Raw genomic sequence first — 14,195 nt, 5'->3', positions numbered from 1 at the left:
GAGCCAGCAGCGCGTCTGCGGGGCAGAGAGCGGTTTCTGCAGGCCTCCCGCCCGGGCTGGGCTCTCCACCCGGGACCGGGGGCCCGGGGGGCCGGGGGGGCCGAGGCGCTGGGGCCTGTCGCCCTCGCCTTGCTGTTAGCTGATCGGAATCGTTTCCGCTCCGAAGATAATTTCCCGTCTGTGCTGGTCCGCGCTGTGTGCCTCCTGGTTTATTGCTTTTCATTCCCTGCCGGAGCTGTTGGGGGTTTGATATTGGCTGGCTTCTCGCGGTTGTGCTCTTATGGTTATTGTTACTATTTATTATTATTTCATAATAAATAGAAAACATATTAAATGTTTTAACATTTTTAAATATTTAAAAATATTTTAAATATAAAATAAAATATTAAAATAAAATAAAAATATATAAAATATTTTATGTATTTTATTTAAATATATTAAATATAAAAATAAAATAAAAACAAAAGATATTTTATATATTTTATTAAAAATATATTAAAGATAAAAATATATAAAATATTCCTTTTTATTTTTATTTTTATCAATATACACAGTTAAATTGGTTTAAAATAATTCCGTGAAGGGCTTTATCAGTGTCTTCAGGTAACAGACCCAGCTGTCAGACAGAAGGAGCAGGGATCATCAGGTCCGCAGGGCACAGAGCCCGGGAGCCCCGCCCCTCCATGCATGTAGAACGTGTGTGGTCAGGTCCTCGGGGCTGCATGGAGGTGCTGTGACCTCCCAGCCTTCCCGGGTGTTCATTCCAAGAGCCACGAGCAGCCCACATCATCAGAGTGCAATTCATTGAGATGCAGATGCTGGGTATTTAGCTGGACCGGTTCTCAAGCTTTGGTTTATTTTGAAAACATCTGGAGAGCTTACCAAAAAATGCATGTTTCTAGGATATATCCAGAACAAAGTATATTAGATATGATTCAGTTAGGTTGGGGGGGACAGAAAACCCAATATAACAAAGGCTTTTACGGGGAAGAACGTGCTCTCTTGTGTGGGAAAGTGCAGAGAGGAATGCCCAGCTGGTGCCCACAGAGTCAGGCACCCAGGCCACCGTGTTGCTTCCCCACCCGGCAGCCTCCACCTCGCGCCCCTCGGTGGCTGCTGCAGGCCCAGCCATCACACAGAATTCTCAGCTAGCAGGAGACGACAAAGCGAAGAAGGGCACACCTCCTCCATGATCGGGCACTTCCTAGCAGTGAATTTAGAGCAAGGTCTCACCCACCTTTAAGGGAGGTTGTGGAACAGAGTCCTTGTGCCAGGAGAAGGGCAGCTACTAGGGGCCCAGGAGGGGTGTTTTGGAGAACAGAAAAGGGGAAAGCGTGACAGCCCACTCTCTTTAGTACACCGGGGGTGGAGACCAGGAATCTGCCTCTTTTAAGCAGCTCGCTCAGTAATCGTGAAGCGTGTGGTCTCTGGACTAGTCAGAGAAGCCCCAGCCGGCTCGCCCCACACCTGTGGCTCGTTCCCACATGCCAGTCATCAGCCGTGTGGCTGAACAAAACGCTGACCTCACATGAGCCATCCAGTTTATCCTCAGCGCCGCCCAAGAGGGCCATTTTATCGTCCCCGCTCCAAATGATTCCAACACCTTCTCCCAAATACTTGACAGTGCAGATATCAGCGCCCAACATGTAGGGAGAGAAGGTAAGAAAAAGTGAAAAGAGGGGCTTACAGACAGTGTGAGGGGGGTGCAGGAGAGGGGGAGAGAAACACACGGGGGGGAGCAGTGAAGGGCCGGGACGGGAGAGGCGCCGTTTGAGAGCGTCGGTGGGCGCCCCCCCCCCCCCACCGCGGGAGGCTGCTGCCGTCCCACCTCCCGAGCAGGACACTGGCTCATCCGTGTGGGGAGAGAAGCTTGGGGTGTGGGGGGCTCCTGCCTTTCCTAACCGTCTCTGCCTGTGGAGAAGGGCTGGCGGGGCCAGTGGGACTGTGGAGAACGCGGGGAGGGGCTCTCCTTTTGTATACGTAACTAAGACATCTGCGCCTCCGATGACACCGTGAAGATCCCCTTGTCCCAACTGCCTCGCACCAGCCCCCAGTGTTCTCTTCTTCTTTTCCACGTACTCGGGCCGGATGTTCCAGCTACTTGACTGGATGTCAAACTACCCCAAAACTGGGTGGCTCACATCTCACATTTCGTTTGTTCATCAGTTTGCCATTTGCATGGGGCTCACGGGGACAGCGCGTCTCTGCTCCAGACGGTGTCAGCGGGGGCCGCCCGGGGCCGGGGGCGGGACTCATCATAAGGCTGCCCCTGCGCGAGCCGGGCGGTTGACGGCTGTCAGCTGAGCTCTCAGCAGCTCTGTTGGCTGCGATACCTGTGTGCAGTCTCTCCACGTGGCCTGGGCCCCCAGGAAAGAGGACCCAGGTGCGCGCTGCTACCTTTGGGTCTCATCGGAGCAGTATCACAGCGGCTCTTCCGCCGCCTTCTGGTCATCGATGCAGTCAAAGCCCTGCCAGGTTTCCTGGAAATAAACTCTGTCTTTGGATGGAAAGCACCAAGGTTTTGAAAAAGCATTTTGGGACCTGAAATAGTGTTGTGGCCATGCTTGGAAAACCCCATTTACCGCACAGGCCAGAAAGATTTTGCTGAGTTTTCTCTGTAATTTGCATTTTGAATATAATAGGTATACACAATATGCAGTTTTTAACTAGACCCACACCCTTTGTTATAAGATGCGGATGTGGACTTTCTTGAAGACCGTGGGCAGATGTATTACCTGGGAGAGCCCTGCTTCCACTGTATGGAGGGCAGCCTTCCTTACCCCAGCTCTCTGCAGGCTTAGATGGTGAAATAGTCAGGGTTCCTTCTTAGTAAGTAAGGCTCGCAGCCTCCCGTCCAGATATGTGTGGTCTGGACTTAAAGAGTGTGATTTCTTACTGCTAAACCCTTCATGGCAAATCTCCAAACCGTCTACCATTTCTGCTGCATATCCCATCTCCTTGGAAGAGATGATGGAAGAGAAGGGCAGGTGGGCCCCTCAGTCCAGCAGACTTTCTCCACTTGCGTCCAGAGGGAGGAGTGGGAGCTCAGGCTGGCTGCCTGCCACTGTCGCCCTTGAGACTGTCCACCCTGGACAGGTGGGAAGCGTGGGAATCCCGATTCAGGGAGCACGTCCTGAGGAAGCGTTGAGAGCATGAAGGCGTGCCACTAGGTCATTAGCAGAACAGAAATAACCTTGAACCCAGGGTCTGCCGGTGAGGCTTAATGCCCGGCACGGCCCCAGGGAGTGCTGCTCTCCTCCCCTCCCCTCCCCTCCCCCTCCTCCTTCTCCCCCCCCTTCCTGTTCTTCCCTGTTCCTCCTCCTCATCCCCTTCTCTCACCTCCACCCATCCTGTCCCAGCTTTATTGAGATGTAACTCACACACCATGCAATTCATCCATTGCAATTGTGCAGTTCAGTGGTATCTCGTGTTTCCCAGAGCTGTGTGGCCATCACCTCCTTCGACTGTGGAGCGTTCATCACCCCCAGAATACGCTTCACCACTCAGCTGAGGCTCCAGACCTTCCCCGCCCCTCCCTCGTGTCCTCCTTTACAGGGTTGATTGAGCACAGTCTAGACATTGCCACAGAGCAACACATGAGGCATGAGTCCCCTTTTGTTTAAAAAATCTCTCCACGTGACTCTATTTAGTACTTACATTTATGATCACGCATGTAAAGTGTCCCTGTAGGTTGGGTTGGGGATACATGGTAAATATCTCAGAATGAGCCTCCCCCAGCCACTCAGCGAGCAGAGCATTCTGCCCCAAAACGTCACCGTCCAGATCTTCCACGAGGAAAGGAGCGCCTGGTACACCGTAGGTGCAGGACCCCCCTTAAAATAAATAGTAATGCATGCACTGTGCGGGCCCCTCCGGAAGGATTTGTGCCTGGGAGAATCCCTGCCTGCAAGGACGTAGCTGTGTGATGTGAGGCACGCGTGAGAAACGGGGACGCCAACCTGTAAGTGGTGCCTCGCTCTCAGGTGCCACGAGCCTGGTCATCAGCGACAGTGACTGCATCCTGTTCGGCCACCCATCCACCCGTTTACTCCCTCTTCTGTGAACGCACGTGGGTGTCTGCGACGTGTCAGGTGCTGTTCTGGGGCCAGGCATGTACCTTGCATCTTTATGTTACCCGCTGTGCAAAGCACGGGGGAAGACTCAGAGAACACTCATCATTCAACATTAAAAACGCTGTTTTTGGCGCCTCTCACCGTGGTGGCTTAAGGAGCCAGAAGAGCAGGTTGGCTCTTCTCCTCCAAGTGCTGTTTTGTGGGGAAGCTTTTCAGTCCCCTGAACTAGCTCAGGAAGATAAATGGGTAAACTCTGCTGCACTGAGTTCCTCGTCAGAACCCCACATGATTTATGCCCTGTTTTGTTTATTGCTCCAATAAGCAAAATCAGAATGGATTGCATGACCATTCTGAGACAGAGTAAGTCCAGATAATTTTATTCTTCTTTCGTCATTTTTTCTTCCCGATCCGTCTCCACCCAGGAGATGATTCATCACAGGGCCCACCGCGGATTCTTTAAAATAAATGAGTGAATAAAAAGAAAGACAGAAAAATGGGGGGGGGGCACAACCCACCCACAAATAAATACATACGTACCTTTATGCATTTTCTCTCTCTCTCTCTCTCTCTCTCACACGCACACCCTTCAGAGTCATCCGGTCCCTGATGGAGGATCATGTGATGACAGTGACCCCGGTCTGGGGCCTCGGGCAGACAGCTCTGCGTGGTCCTCCGTGGTGACTGGGCATCCAGGCCCCTCTGCTGAAGGACCTTGCTCCCCAGGAAGCAGCGCGGAAGCGCAGGGAGGGTCAGCAGATGCAGCTCCCCCGGGCTGGCGTCTGGCCTTCTCTCTGACGGCCTTTCTCCTCTGTTCCGCAGTCAGTTGGAGATTTTTTTTTTCTCTTTGACCAAAGCAGGAGATTAATCTTCAAACAAAAGTCAGCTGTGTGTCCTTGACCCAGTCACTTGCCCTCGGGGCTTCAGATAATCTCAGTACAAAGGATGTACCAGTTTCCTGATGTTACAGTAGCGATCACCACAAACCCAGCGGCTTCAAACAGCAGAAGTGGGTTCCCTCCTAGTTCTGGACGCCAGAGTCCGAAACTGAGACGCCAGTGGGGTCGTGCTTCCCTGACACCTGCGGGGGCACGCCTTCTCGCCTCATCCCGTTTCTGGGGGATGCGGTCAGTCCTCGGGGCCCCTTGGCTGGTGGTGCGGCCCTCCCACCTCTGCCTCCGTCACCCCTGGGTCTTCTCCTCTGTGTCTGGCCTGTGTGTCCTACCCTCTCTGGCATAGACTCCGGATCCTGGATTCCGATCAGCCTCCCCTCCTTTTCGAGAATGACTTTATCTTAATATGATGGCATCTGCAAGAGCCTGTTGGCAAATACGGTCGCACTCAGGTGGCAGGGCTGGGACTCACCGTATCTGCGGGCACAGTCTGACCCACAGCACGTAGCTTCGGCTCCTTGATCTCTAAGACGCCTGCAGCCTGTTCCTAGCTTGCATGGCTGGGCGGACTGTGGTGCCGCCACCAGGGTAAAGGGACAGAGGACTCTGTTGCTCTCATGTCAGGGATGAGGACTCCTGGGATGTCCACGTGGAGATGCCCTGTACGCCGTCCGAAGTCTGGGGAGAGGCCCGGGCTGGGGTGTGGGGACGGTGCTCCTCGGAGTAGGAACAGAGGTTAACTGTGAGTGAAGGAATCCCCTGGGGGGAGGACCAGGTGCTGGCGGTGGGAGCCCCAGACACTCAACGTTTAAAGAGAAGGCAGAGGTGGAAGAGCCCACAGAAGGAGAACTTGGTGATTCACTCGAGCCGTTTCAGCTTCACGTGGGATGGAAGCCACGTTCCATTAGGTTGAGGATGGGTTGGAAGGTCAGACAATGACCCCTGCATGTGACCTACTTACCTAAGTCCGGGTGAGAAGTCAAGTAGGGGTGGGTCATAAAGGGTGGGGATGCTACGTCAGATGAGGTGTGTTTTGTTCATTTCCTCGTTACGCTTGTTTTGTACGTAGATGGGAACGTCCCCCCGTGGAAAGGAGTAAGAACCAGGAGAGAGGTTGAAGGTAGAAAGAGCAGACGGGGCAGGTCCTGGGGGGCCGGAGCTGCGCGGCAGTCACCCCTCGCAGGTGCGCGGAGGAACCTGAAGCGCGCATCGCTGAGTGAAAGAAGGCCGTCTGGGAGGCCTGCACTCTGCGGTTCCAGTTCTGCGACGTTCGGGGCAAGGCCTAACTATGGAGACAGTGAAAAGATCAGTGGTTTCCAGGGATTTGGGGGCTGGACGGTTGGCGCACAGGGGATTTGTAGAGCAGTGAAGCTCTTCCGTATTGTGGACACATGACACTGCATACCTGTCCAACCCCACAGAGCGGGCAAGGCTAAGTGAACCCTGATGTAAACTGTAGAATTTAGTGAGTAGTAATGTATCCATCTTGGTTCGTCGGTTGTGGTTGTCACAAATGTGTCACACCAGTGCAAGAGGTTCATAATTCGGGAAACTGGAGGCAGGAGACACCAGGTATCTGGGAACTCTAGTTTCTGCTCAGGTTTTCTGCCCTGGAAAATAAATATTATTTAATTTTTTAAAATAACTAATAAAGGTTTCCCAGAAATGTGAGTGCAAAGGAAAGGATTTGATGGTTCTAGGCTGGAATGGAGAAGGGGGTACAAAGAGGGAGCCGGCTTCGACAGGAAAGGGGAGGCCTCATCCTCTGAGGCTGAGGGGAGGACAGATGGGTACCCATGTGTGTGGATGGAGGGAGCACACCTGTCGTCTGTAGCAGGGAGCCAGGTGCCACCTGAGCCTTCCTGGAAGCAGACTAAACATGCAGGTTTATTGAGAATAATGCCTGTGAAAGACCAGTGGGACAGCAGGCAGGATTGGGAGGGAAAGGCTTCAGGCCACAAGGACAAAGTGGCAGCTGCAAGGCTGGGAACAGGATAGGAAGCAGGGTTCGGCCTCAAACGCATGCAGATCTTGTTACGGGACCAAGCTCGGTCCGCTCGCCCGCGTGCAGTAAAGCCAGTCTACTGACCCCGGGTGGCGGTGAAGGAAAGTGCAGCGTTTATTGCAGGAGCCAAGCAGGGAGTCCAGGCAGCTGGTGCTTAAGAGACCCGACCTCCCCGAAGGCTTTCAGGGAAAGGTTTTTAAAGACCAGGTGGGGAGGGGGGCTGTGGGTGTGTGATCAGCTCGTGGACGTTCCTCTGATCGGCTGGTGGGGAGGTCACCGGGAGTCAACATCAGCAGCCTTCTGGTTCCAGCCTGTCTGGGGTCCACGTGCTGGGGGGCAGCAGGCAGTTAACTTCTCCCACCCGGTGGGGGTTTCAGTGTCTGCAAAACAGCTCAAAGGACGCGGCTCAGAATGTGCTCTGTAATATGATCTGAGGAGGAGCTAAAGTTCCTTGACGTCGTGTGATGGCTGAACTATTATCATTTCGTCTTGCTTGACTGTTTCCCTTCTTTCTGCATTTTCTCACTTCTCTGATTGAATGCAATCTTTCAAACTCAGGGAAGCCCTAGGAGACTAAAGGTTTTCTACAGACAAGAGGCAGGAGGAGGACGTGGGTGGGGGTGGGGTGCTCTGTTCCCAGATGTCCCCTTGGGGTCCTGCTCGGTTATAGTGTGACCACCTGGGACAACCCAACGGGGAGCTCAGAGCAAAGATGGCCCATTGAGGACACCGCACTGGGTGGAAACGCCCCAGGTCCCCTGCGGCAATCAGTTACCGCCAGGGGCTGCCCGAGCAGAGCGGGACCTGGCTTGAAAGCTGTCGCCGCCTCTGGTGATGTGAGCAGCGGGGGCCCAGCCCACCTTGCAGGGAGCAGCAAGTCTCCCAGGAGGGTGATCAGAACTGGGCCCCCTCCTGTCTGTCCCGCAGGTGGGCCTCTGCTTGGAAGAAGGGGGCAGCAGGTAAAAGGGGATGTGAAGGTACCAGGGAAGACTGGAGCCGTCGTCGGGGAGAACGTGAGTTGTGCTGACTGGAAGGGTCAGTGCCCAGCGAGGCTGGGGACCGCAGCTGGCTTGTGCCCTTCTCTGGGGGCTCCAGGGGTCTGGGCGTTTCTGTGAAGGAGGCGGGTTGAGCATGAAACCAAGTTGGGTGTCTGCTAGGCTCGTGGGAGTGAAGCCATCAGCAGGAGATGGAAGCAGAGGATGAACCAGAAGAGGGGAAGCTGGAAGAGAGGACGCTGAAGTCCACTTTTAACTCTTTTAAAAGGTCACTTTTGAAGGTCACCAGTCAGGTATTTTGCTTTGAACCTCAATTTGGGTTTGAAGTTTTCTCATGATTGAAGTGTAGGGGGTGCATTTTTGGCAAAAATACTGTTGCTGCCCCACCCGAGTTGGTCCACACAGGGGTCCTCCTGCCAAGGGGGCGAGCGGGGCTCAGAGGCAAAGGAAAGCTTTGTTCTTTGATCAGCGCTCAGAGCAGCGGGCGGTCCCGAGCGCGCGCCCCTCCCCCCACAGGCCTTGGGCGGGGCGGCTGCGCGGGGACTGGTCCGCGGGAGGGGGCGGGGCGGGCCCGGCCGCTGTGCTGCGCCCGCTGCAGATGGCGGTGCACACGGCCCGCCGCCACCGTCCGGGACTGAGTGTCGTGTGCAGCACTTCTGCACGCGGCCCGCCCAGTGCAGGCGTCCGCACGGCCACTGCGCACCAGGAACTCTGGTCTGAGGTGCTGGGTGCGAGGCCCCTTGTGGGCAAGCGGAGCTAGACTAAGCACGAAGGAAAAGGAAAGGTTAGACCGTATTTAATTATCCAGATTGCACATTTGTTCCCCGGGAGCTGCAGTGGGCTTTGTGGGCGACGAGAGCAGGTGTAGGATGTTCTGCTTTCCTCGGCGCCCTTACTGAAGGCTCAGGGTGCTCTGTTTCCTTCTGCTGACGCCGCCCCGGTCTCCCGGCTGCCTTGCTGTCTGCAGGGTTCCTCCCGGGGAAGTTGGTATTCTCCCCTTTGTGGTGGGTCAGTGTCTCGGGGGACATGCTTGGACACATGCGAATCCTGTTTCTCTACAAACTTTCGCCCCCTCATTTTAGGACCCGCCAGGGACCTCGTCTGCAACGCTCAGTACTGGTGTTCATTCAGGGCTGGCACTCCTACCTTCTTTCCTTTTACGTTTATTAATTGGAATTCTGTTGTGAGAAAGAGCTGCAACCACAAGGGCCTGCTGCCGAGCTCGGGGAACTGTGCTCAGTGTCTTGCAATAGCCTATAATGAAAAAGGGCACGGAAAGGAGTGTAGGTATGTTCACGTAGGGCTGAAGCGTTGTGCTGCACACCAGGAACTGACACATTGTAAACTGACTATACTTCAGTAAAAAATACACAAATAAAAATAAAGAGCGACTTTCCTCCCCCGTTTAGTTATTTATTTGATCATCTATTTGTATCAGTGTAGGTTCATGGATATTTATTTCAGTCTATGGGTTAACCCAGGATTATCATTTGTTATTTTGTTGCTCATATCATTCCAACTTTGGCCATGAGAAATTCCTTTAGGTTAGCTTCTGCCTTCTATTAACAAAACTATCTTTTTCAAGTATTTCCTTACTTTCTGGCCCATAAAGTGTTCCAGATTCATCCTGCCTTTTCCCTTTTCCAGCCTGGATGCAGTTACTTCTCTGGGGAGCCCTGCATTTTTTAAATTGGAAGACGGTGCTTAGAGACCAAGATCTGGGCTCTGGGGGTGCTCATTGTTACCGGGGCTCATTGGCTCTGGGTCTCTCCATGAGCAGAGTAAGGACTTACATGCGCATATGCTAACCCGTGGACACACACCTATCTGTATTTCGGAGCTACATATATCACCATTGGTTTATACCAATACCTCTGCTTCCAGTCCAACATCACACAGTTTATTTTAGCTTCACCCTTTCCTTGTAACATTTGTCTCCAACAGTGAGAAGTCTGGTCTTCATTATCTCCATTATGTTTATGTGTTTGCAGAGCAGTTTATTTCTGGTGCCTACATTAAGTAGTTTCAGAGTTGCTGCCCACACCCTGTGAGAAATACGTTTACTCACCAGGTGACAGCAGTTCTTCTTTGCCTTCAGGTGTATGCCCTCAGGATCCTGCTTCCCAAAGTTACTTATGTGGGTCCTTTGCTTCCCAGCCCCCTCAGTGTAGTTTTGTGCTTCATTTGTAAAAGGGGGTTGTTCTGTTGTTAGTGTTTCTCTTCCATCCTGGGCTCCCCCACATCCTGGCTGTTTTTAGTTGTTTTATTTTTGGAGCAGGTGAAGAGACATGAAACCCTACTGTGGCCCAAGACAGGGCATGATACCACAAAATACACCCAGAGGAGTGTCTCTCCTCTCTCGTCCCAGCAACCCGGCCCGGTCCCCCCACCATCCCGCCCATCCTGCGCGTAACCCAGCTCTGGTTTCTGGCTTGTGCTCACCGCATTTCTTTTTTTCACAAACAAGGAGACACCGTGTATTCTCTTAGATCCCTTTCTTATAGGGTGGATTGCACACTGCAGATATTCTGCTGGGCTTTGCCTGAAATAACCCTGTCGTGGAAATCACTCCGTATCGGTCGATAGACACTGTCCTTCTTCACAGCTGTACCGTGTTCCATTGTGTGTATGTGCCCTAGTTTATTCAAACACATACTGTTTACAACGTCTTGTAATTACAAAGCTGCGATGGATGTTGGCTTCTGCATATGTACTTTTATGTTGGGGGGTTATGCCTTCTAGGGAGTGCTCTAGGGCCAGAGCTAATGACGTGTGTGTTTTGTTAGGTGTCACCAAGCTTTCCTCTGCAAGGGTTGTGCCTGTTTGCATCCTCACCAGCAAAGTGAGAAACCTGTTTCCTCGCCGCCTCACCGGCACAATGTGTCTTGCTTTCCTTTGTTTCTCTTTTTTTTTGGAGGCGGGAGCAGTTTTATAGGTGAGAAATGATAACAGTATAGTTTCCATTTGTATTTTTCTAATTTTGCACCTATTTGCATACTTTTTAATACATTTGAGGACCATTTTTCTATATTTTTGTGAATTATCTGGTTGAGTCTTTTTCTCGTATTTCTATTTTTTTTTTTTTTGGTCTTTTATAACCTTACTAGAGTTCTTTATGTAAAAGAATATTAGTCATTTCTCCGTGATATTTGGTAAAATACTTTTTCCCGGTTTCCCAGTTATCTTTTGTTTGTGATTTTTTTTTTTGATCATGCAAAATTTTTTAGTTTTTATGTAATTTATCGCTGTTTTATTTGATCACTTTTGGATTTTGAGTCACCCTTAGGAGGCCTTTCTACATAAGGTTAGAGAGGAAATCACCCGTATTTGTAAAAATATTTTGAAATATTAGAAACATAGAAATGGTAAGACTTGTTAAAATTCATTAGGAACCTAGACAGTTAAGACCCCCACTTTCCTCTTCTAACTGCCTGGGCGCCGGGCGTCGGCCTTCCCAGCGGATGCCTGTCGCCTGTGCCGTCCCTTCCTTGGCACGCACCACCTGTCTTCAGGTCCCCCTGGTTTCTCCACACCCACCCCCACGCCGCCTAGAGCTGCCTGGGCGCGCTGCAGGCCATCCCAACCTCCCCAGCACTTTTCACTCTGAAATGTCTTCTGTTTGGTCTTAAAGGTTTATTAAGCATTGACTTTAGAATTTTCTACTGACCCAAGCCCTGAGTCAGCACACCCCTCCCTGTTTCACCTCCCTTCCCTTCTTGCCTCATCTCCTTGCTTCAAGCAACTTCTAAAATTCAACATCGTTCTTTGCCGAAGACCATATGAATGAGCAAATTCATGGCTACGTCTCCTGCCCCGGAAACGGTGCCGCCCGGTGACGGGCTGGCCTGCTCCTCAGAGCATGGGGGTAATTCTCCTGGGGAGCCCCACCATCCGAAAGAAACAGGAAAACCAGCCTTTTCCACGTGTGTAGACAGTGGCAGCTACAAAACTGACTGAAAGGTTTAACGTCTATAGAGCTGGTAGGTGGTTTTTTTGGTTACGACTTCCGTTCATTATGATCTTTATTTAAGTGCATAGATGGGGCTTTTTGCATGGTATTTTGCAGATCAATAAGTTAAGAATGAAAAGTGAGGGATGTGTAAAAGCAAAGAAGTCCTTCTCTCAGGCTGCCCCTCCTGCTCTCCTCAGTGTCTCTGTCTTTGTCTCTCTCGCTCTCCCTCCCATCATGAACCAAAGGGTGGACCCTGTCCTGAGACCACTGGTTTTGGAAGGTCAGAATGCCCTGGCATTATGCTTAGTTTGGCTCCAGGAAAGCCAAAGATGGGATCTGTTACTATCTGGGTTGGGCACTGGTGGACCTGTTTCAGCTTCGTGTAAATCATGTGCACATATACACACACTACCATCTGAAGGAATCTAATGGGCGCTGAACGAGATGGATCGTCTGATAACACGAGCCCCTGAAAGTGGTACCGTGGAAGAGAAATGGGCGAGCTACCGCTGAAGGGAACTATCACAGCGTCGCAGATTCTTGTTTCCCACCGTTTGCTTTGTTTCTTTCCTCTCAGGGATCCGCAAAGTCTAGACCCCCCGGAAGTCAGCGACGCGAAGCTTCAGTACGCGGGGTGGGGCCCGAAGGGTCAACAGCTGGTAAGCACGTTGCGTTCGGTGGCCAAGTGTCCATGCTGATGACGTTTACGTTTTATAGACTGAATCTATCGCGCTGTACTGAGAATCTGTGTTGGTGTGACTTAAATTTTGGAAAAGTGCACCAGAACACCTGCCTAGGGAAAATTCCCTTTCCTTTTGTTGGACGTTCCCCTTGGAATTGGAATCGCGTGTGCCTTGGTTCTGGTACCGACAGCCTTAAAGCCGTCCCCGACTGTAAGTGCATGTTTGGACTGTAGACTTACCATGAGTCAGAGCTCATCAAAGGACTGCGTACGGGAACCATCGGGGCGTGGCGTCATGGAGGTTTCTTGTGTTTTGCTCTCGGACCTCTGGCTGTTTCCTTGGGAGGCTTTTATGCAGAAGGTGGATCGCAGGCCCTCGTGGAGTCGGGCCCCCGACCCAAGTGTCTGCCTGCAGAGTGCCCCCAGCGAGGGCGCCCTGTCTGTTCACCCCCGATGTCTTCATGGATTCCCACTCAAATTGGCAAAACTAAGATGTTTTGAGAAACTGAATGGCCAGGCTGGTGTCTTGAAAGGGGCTCTGAGCTGATGGTTAAAGACAGGGGCTCCAGTCCTGGGTGTTCGTGGACCGGCTGCCAGGCTGCCATCGGCCAGCCCGCTAGTGAGTGGAAGGTCTGGGCCAGGTGACCTCCAGGGTGGTTCGAGTCCCAGGGTTCCCTCTGTCCAAAACCGGACGAGACCCCTCTAGCAACAGAGCTGGGCGTCAGCTTCTCTGAGAGCGCTGCCCTGACACCCCTGCCCGCACTGCGGGGTCCCCTCCCCCGGCGCCACGTCCCGCTGCACAGGCTCCTGTCACACGCATCTCCTGTCGGTACGTCTCTCCCCGGCCAGGCGGCCTTTAGTGTCAGTATCCAGCATTTGTCACATGTGTGGGTTTTTTTTAATTTTTAATTACATATTTTTATTTTAATACTCATCTAAGGATGGTTAAAAGCATCTTTGAGTCATCTCAAAGACCATATTACAACCAAGTGCCATCACGTGCTTTCAGTGGCCCTGTTCACTTTGTATCTGTCATCACACTGGGGCCACATTAAACAGCATTGTCACCTGTGTGTTCTGAGTGCCTGGCCCAGCACCTGGCACTCAGGAAAGATCTGCCGAGGTCAGAAGCGATGCGCGAACAGAGTGATTATCCTCAGCGGTGTGTCCCCGTGGTCCTCAGGCCCTGAACGTAGAACTACTGGACGGAGGCAAATGGCCAGAACCGACGTAGTTGTTCAGGACGTTGCCATCCGTTAGTGCGGTTCAGCCTCTTTTCTGCTCCGAGGAAGTGAAGGTTCGGTGAAGCGGTCAGCGCTGACGTTTGGGCTGACTGCCAGGCGCACTGAGGTGCTCATGGAAATTTGGGTTTTAAGCTTTCTAACTTCGCTGCTCTTGTTCTGCGGTCCCTGTGCGGAGTGCAGCAGGCAGCGCAGATGACTGCTGACAGAGCGCCCTGTGTGCGGGGGCGGGAGTCAGCAGACTCGTGCCGTAAGGGGCCCGGCAGTGCGCGTTGTCGGGGTCACGTGCCCTCTCGGCCGTCCTCCCCTGGGGACTCCTGAGTCCCGGGGCCAGCAACCCACCGAGAGGCGCCCCCA

General features: G+C 52.4%; 1 protein-coding gene across 4 annotated transcripts in view; it reads left to right on the top strand.

Annotated features, from left to right (window-relative positions):
* Positions 1 to 14,195, top strand: part of DPP6 (dipeptidyl peptidase like 6) — an 846,122-nt gene that overhangs the window by 688,676 nt on the left and 143,251 nt on the right. For all 4 annotated transcript variants that reach the window (XM_074366690.1, XM_074366691.1, XM_074366689.1 and 1 more), the window contains exon 7: positions 12,493 to 12,574. In XM_074366690.1, coding sequence (XP_074222791.1) covers positions 12,493 to 12,574 — 82 coding nt within the window. The remainder of the gene's footprint in view (positions 1 to 12,492; positions 12,575 to 14,195) is intronic.

Source organism: Camelus bactrianus, chromosome 7, assembly GCF_048773025.1.
Source record: "Camelus bactrianus isolate YW-2024 breed Bactrian camel chromosome 7, ASM4877302v1, whole genome shotgun sequence".
In the NCBI taxonomy this organism is placed as follows: Eukaryota; Metazoa; Chordata; class Mammalia; order Artiodactyla; family Camelidae; genus Camelus; species Camelus bactrianus.
Note: the sequence above shows the minus strand (reverse complement) of the source record. Positions and strands in the feature narration are given on the sequence as shown.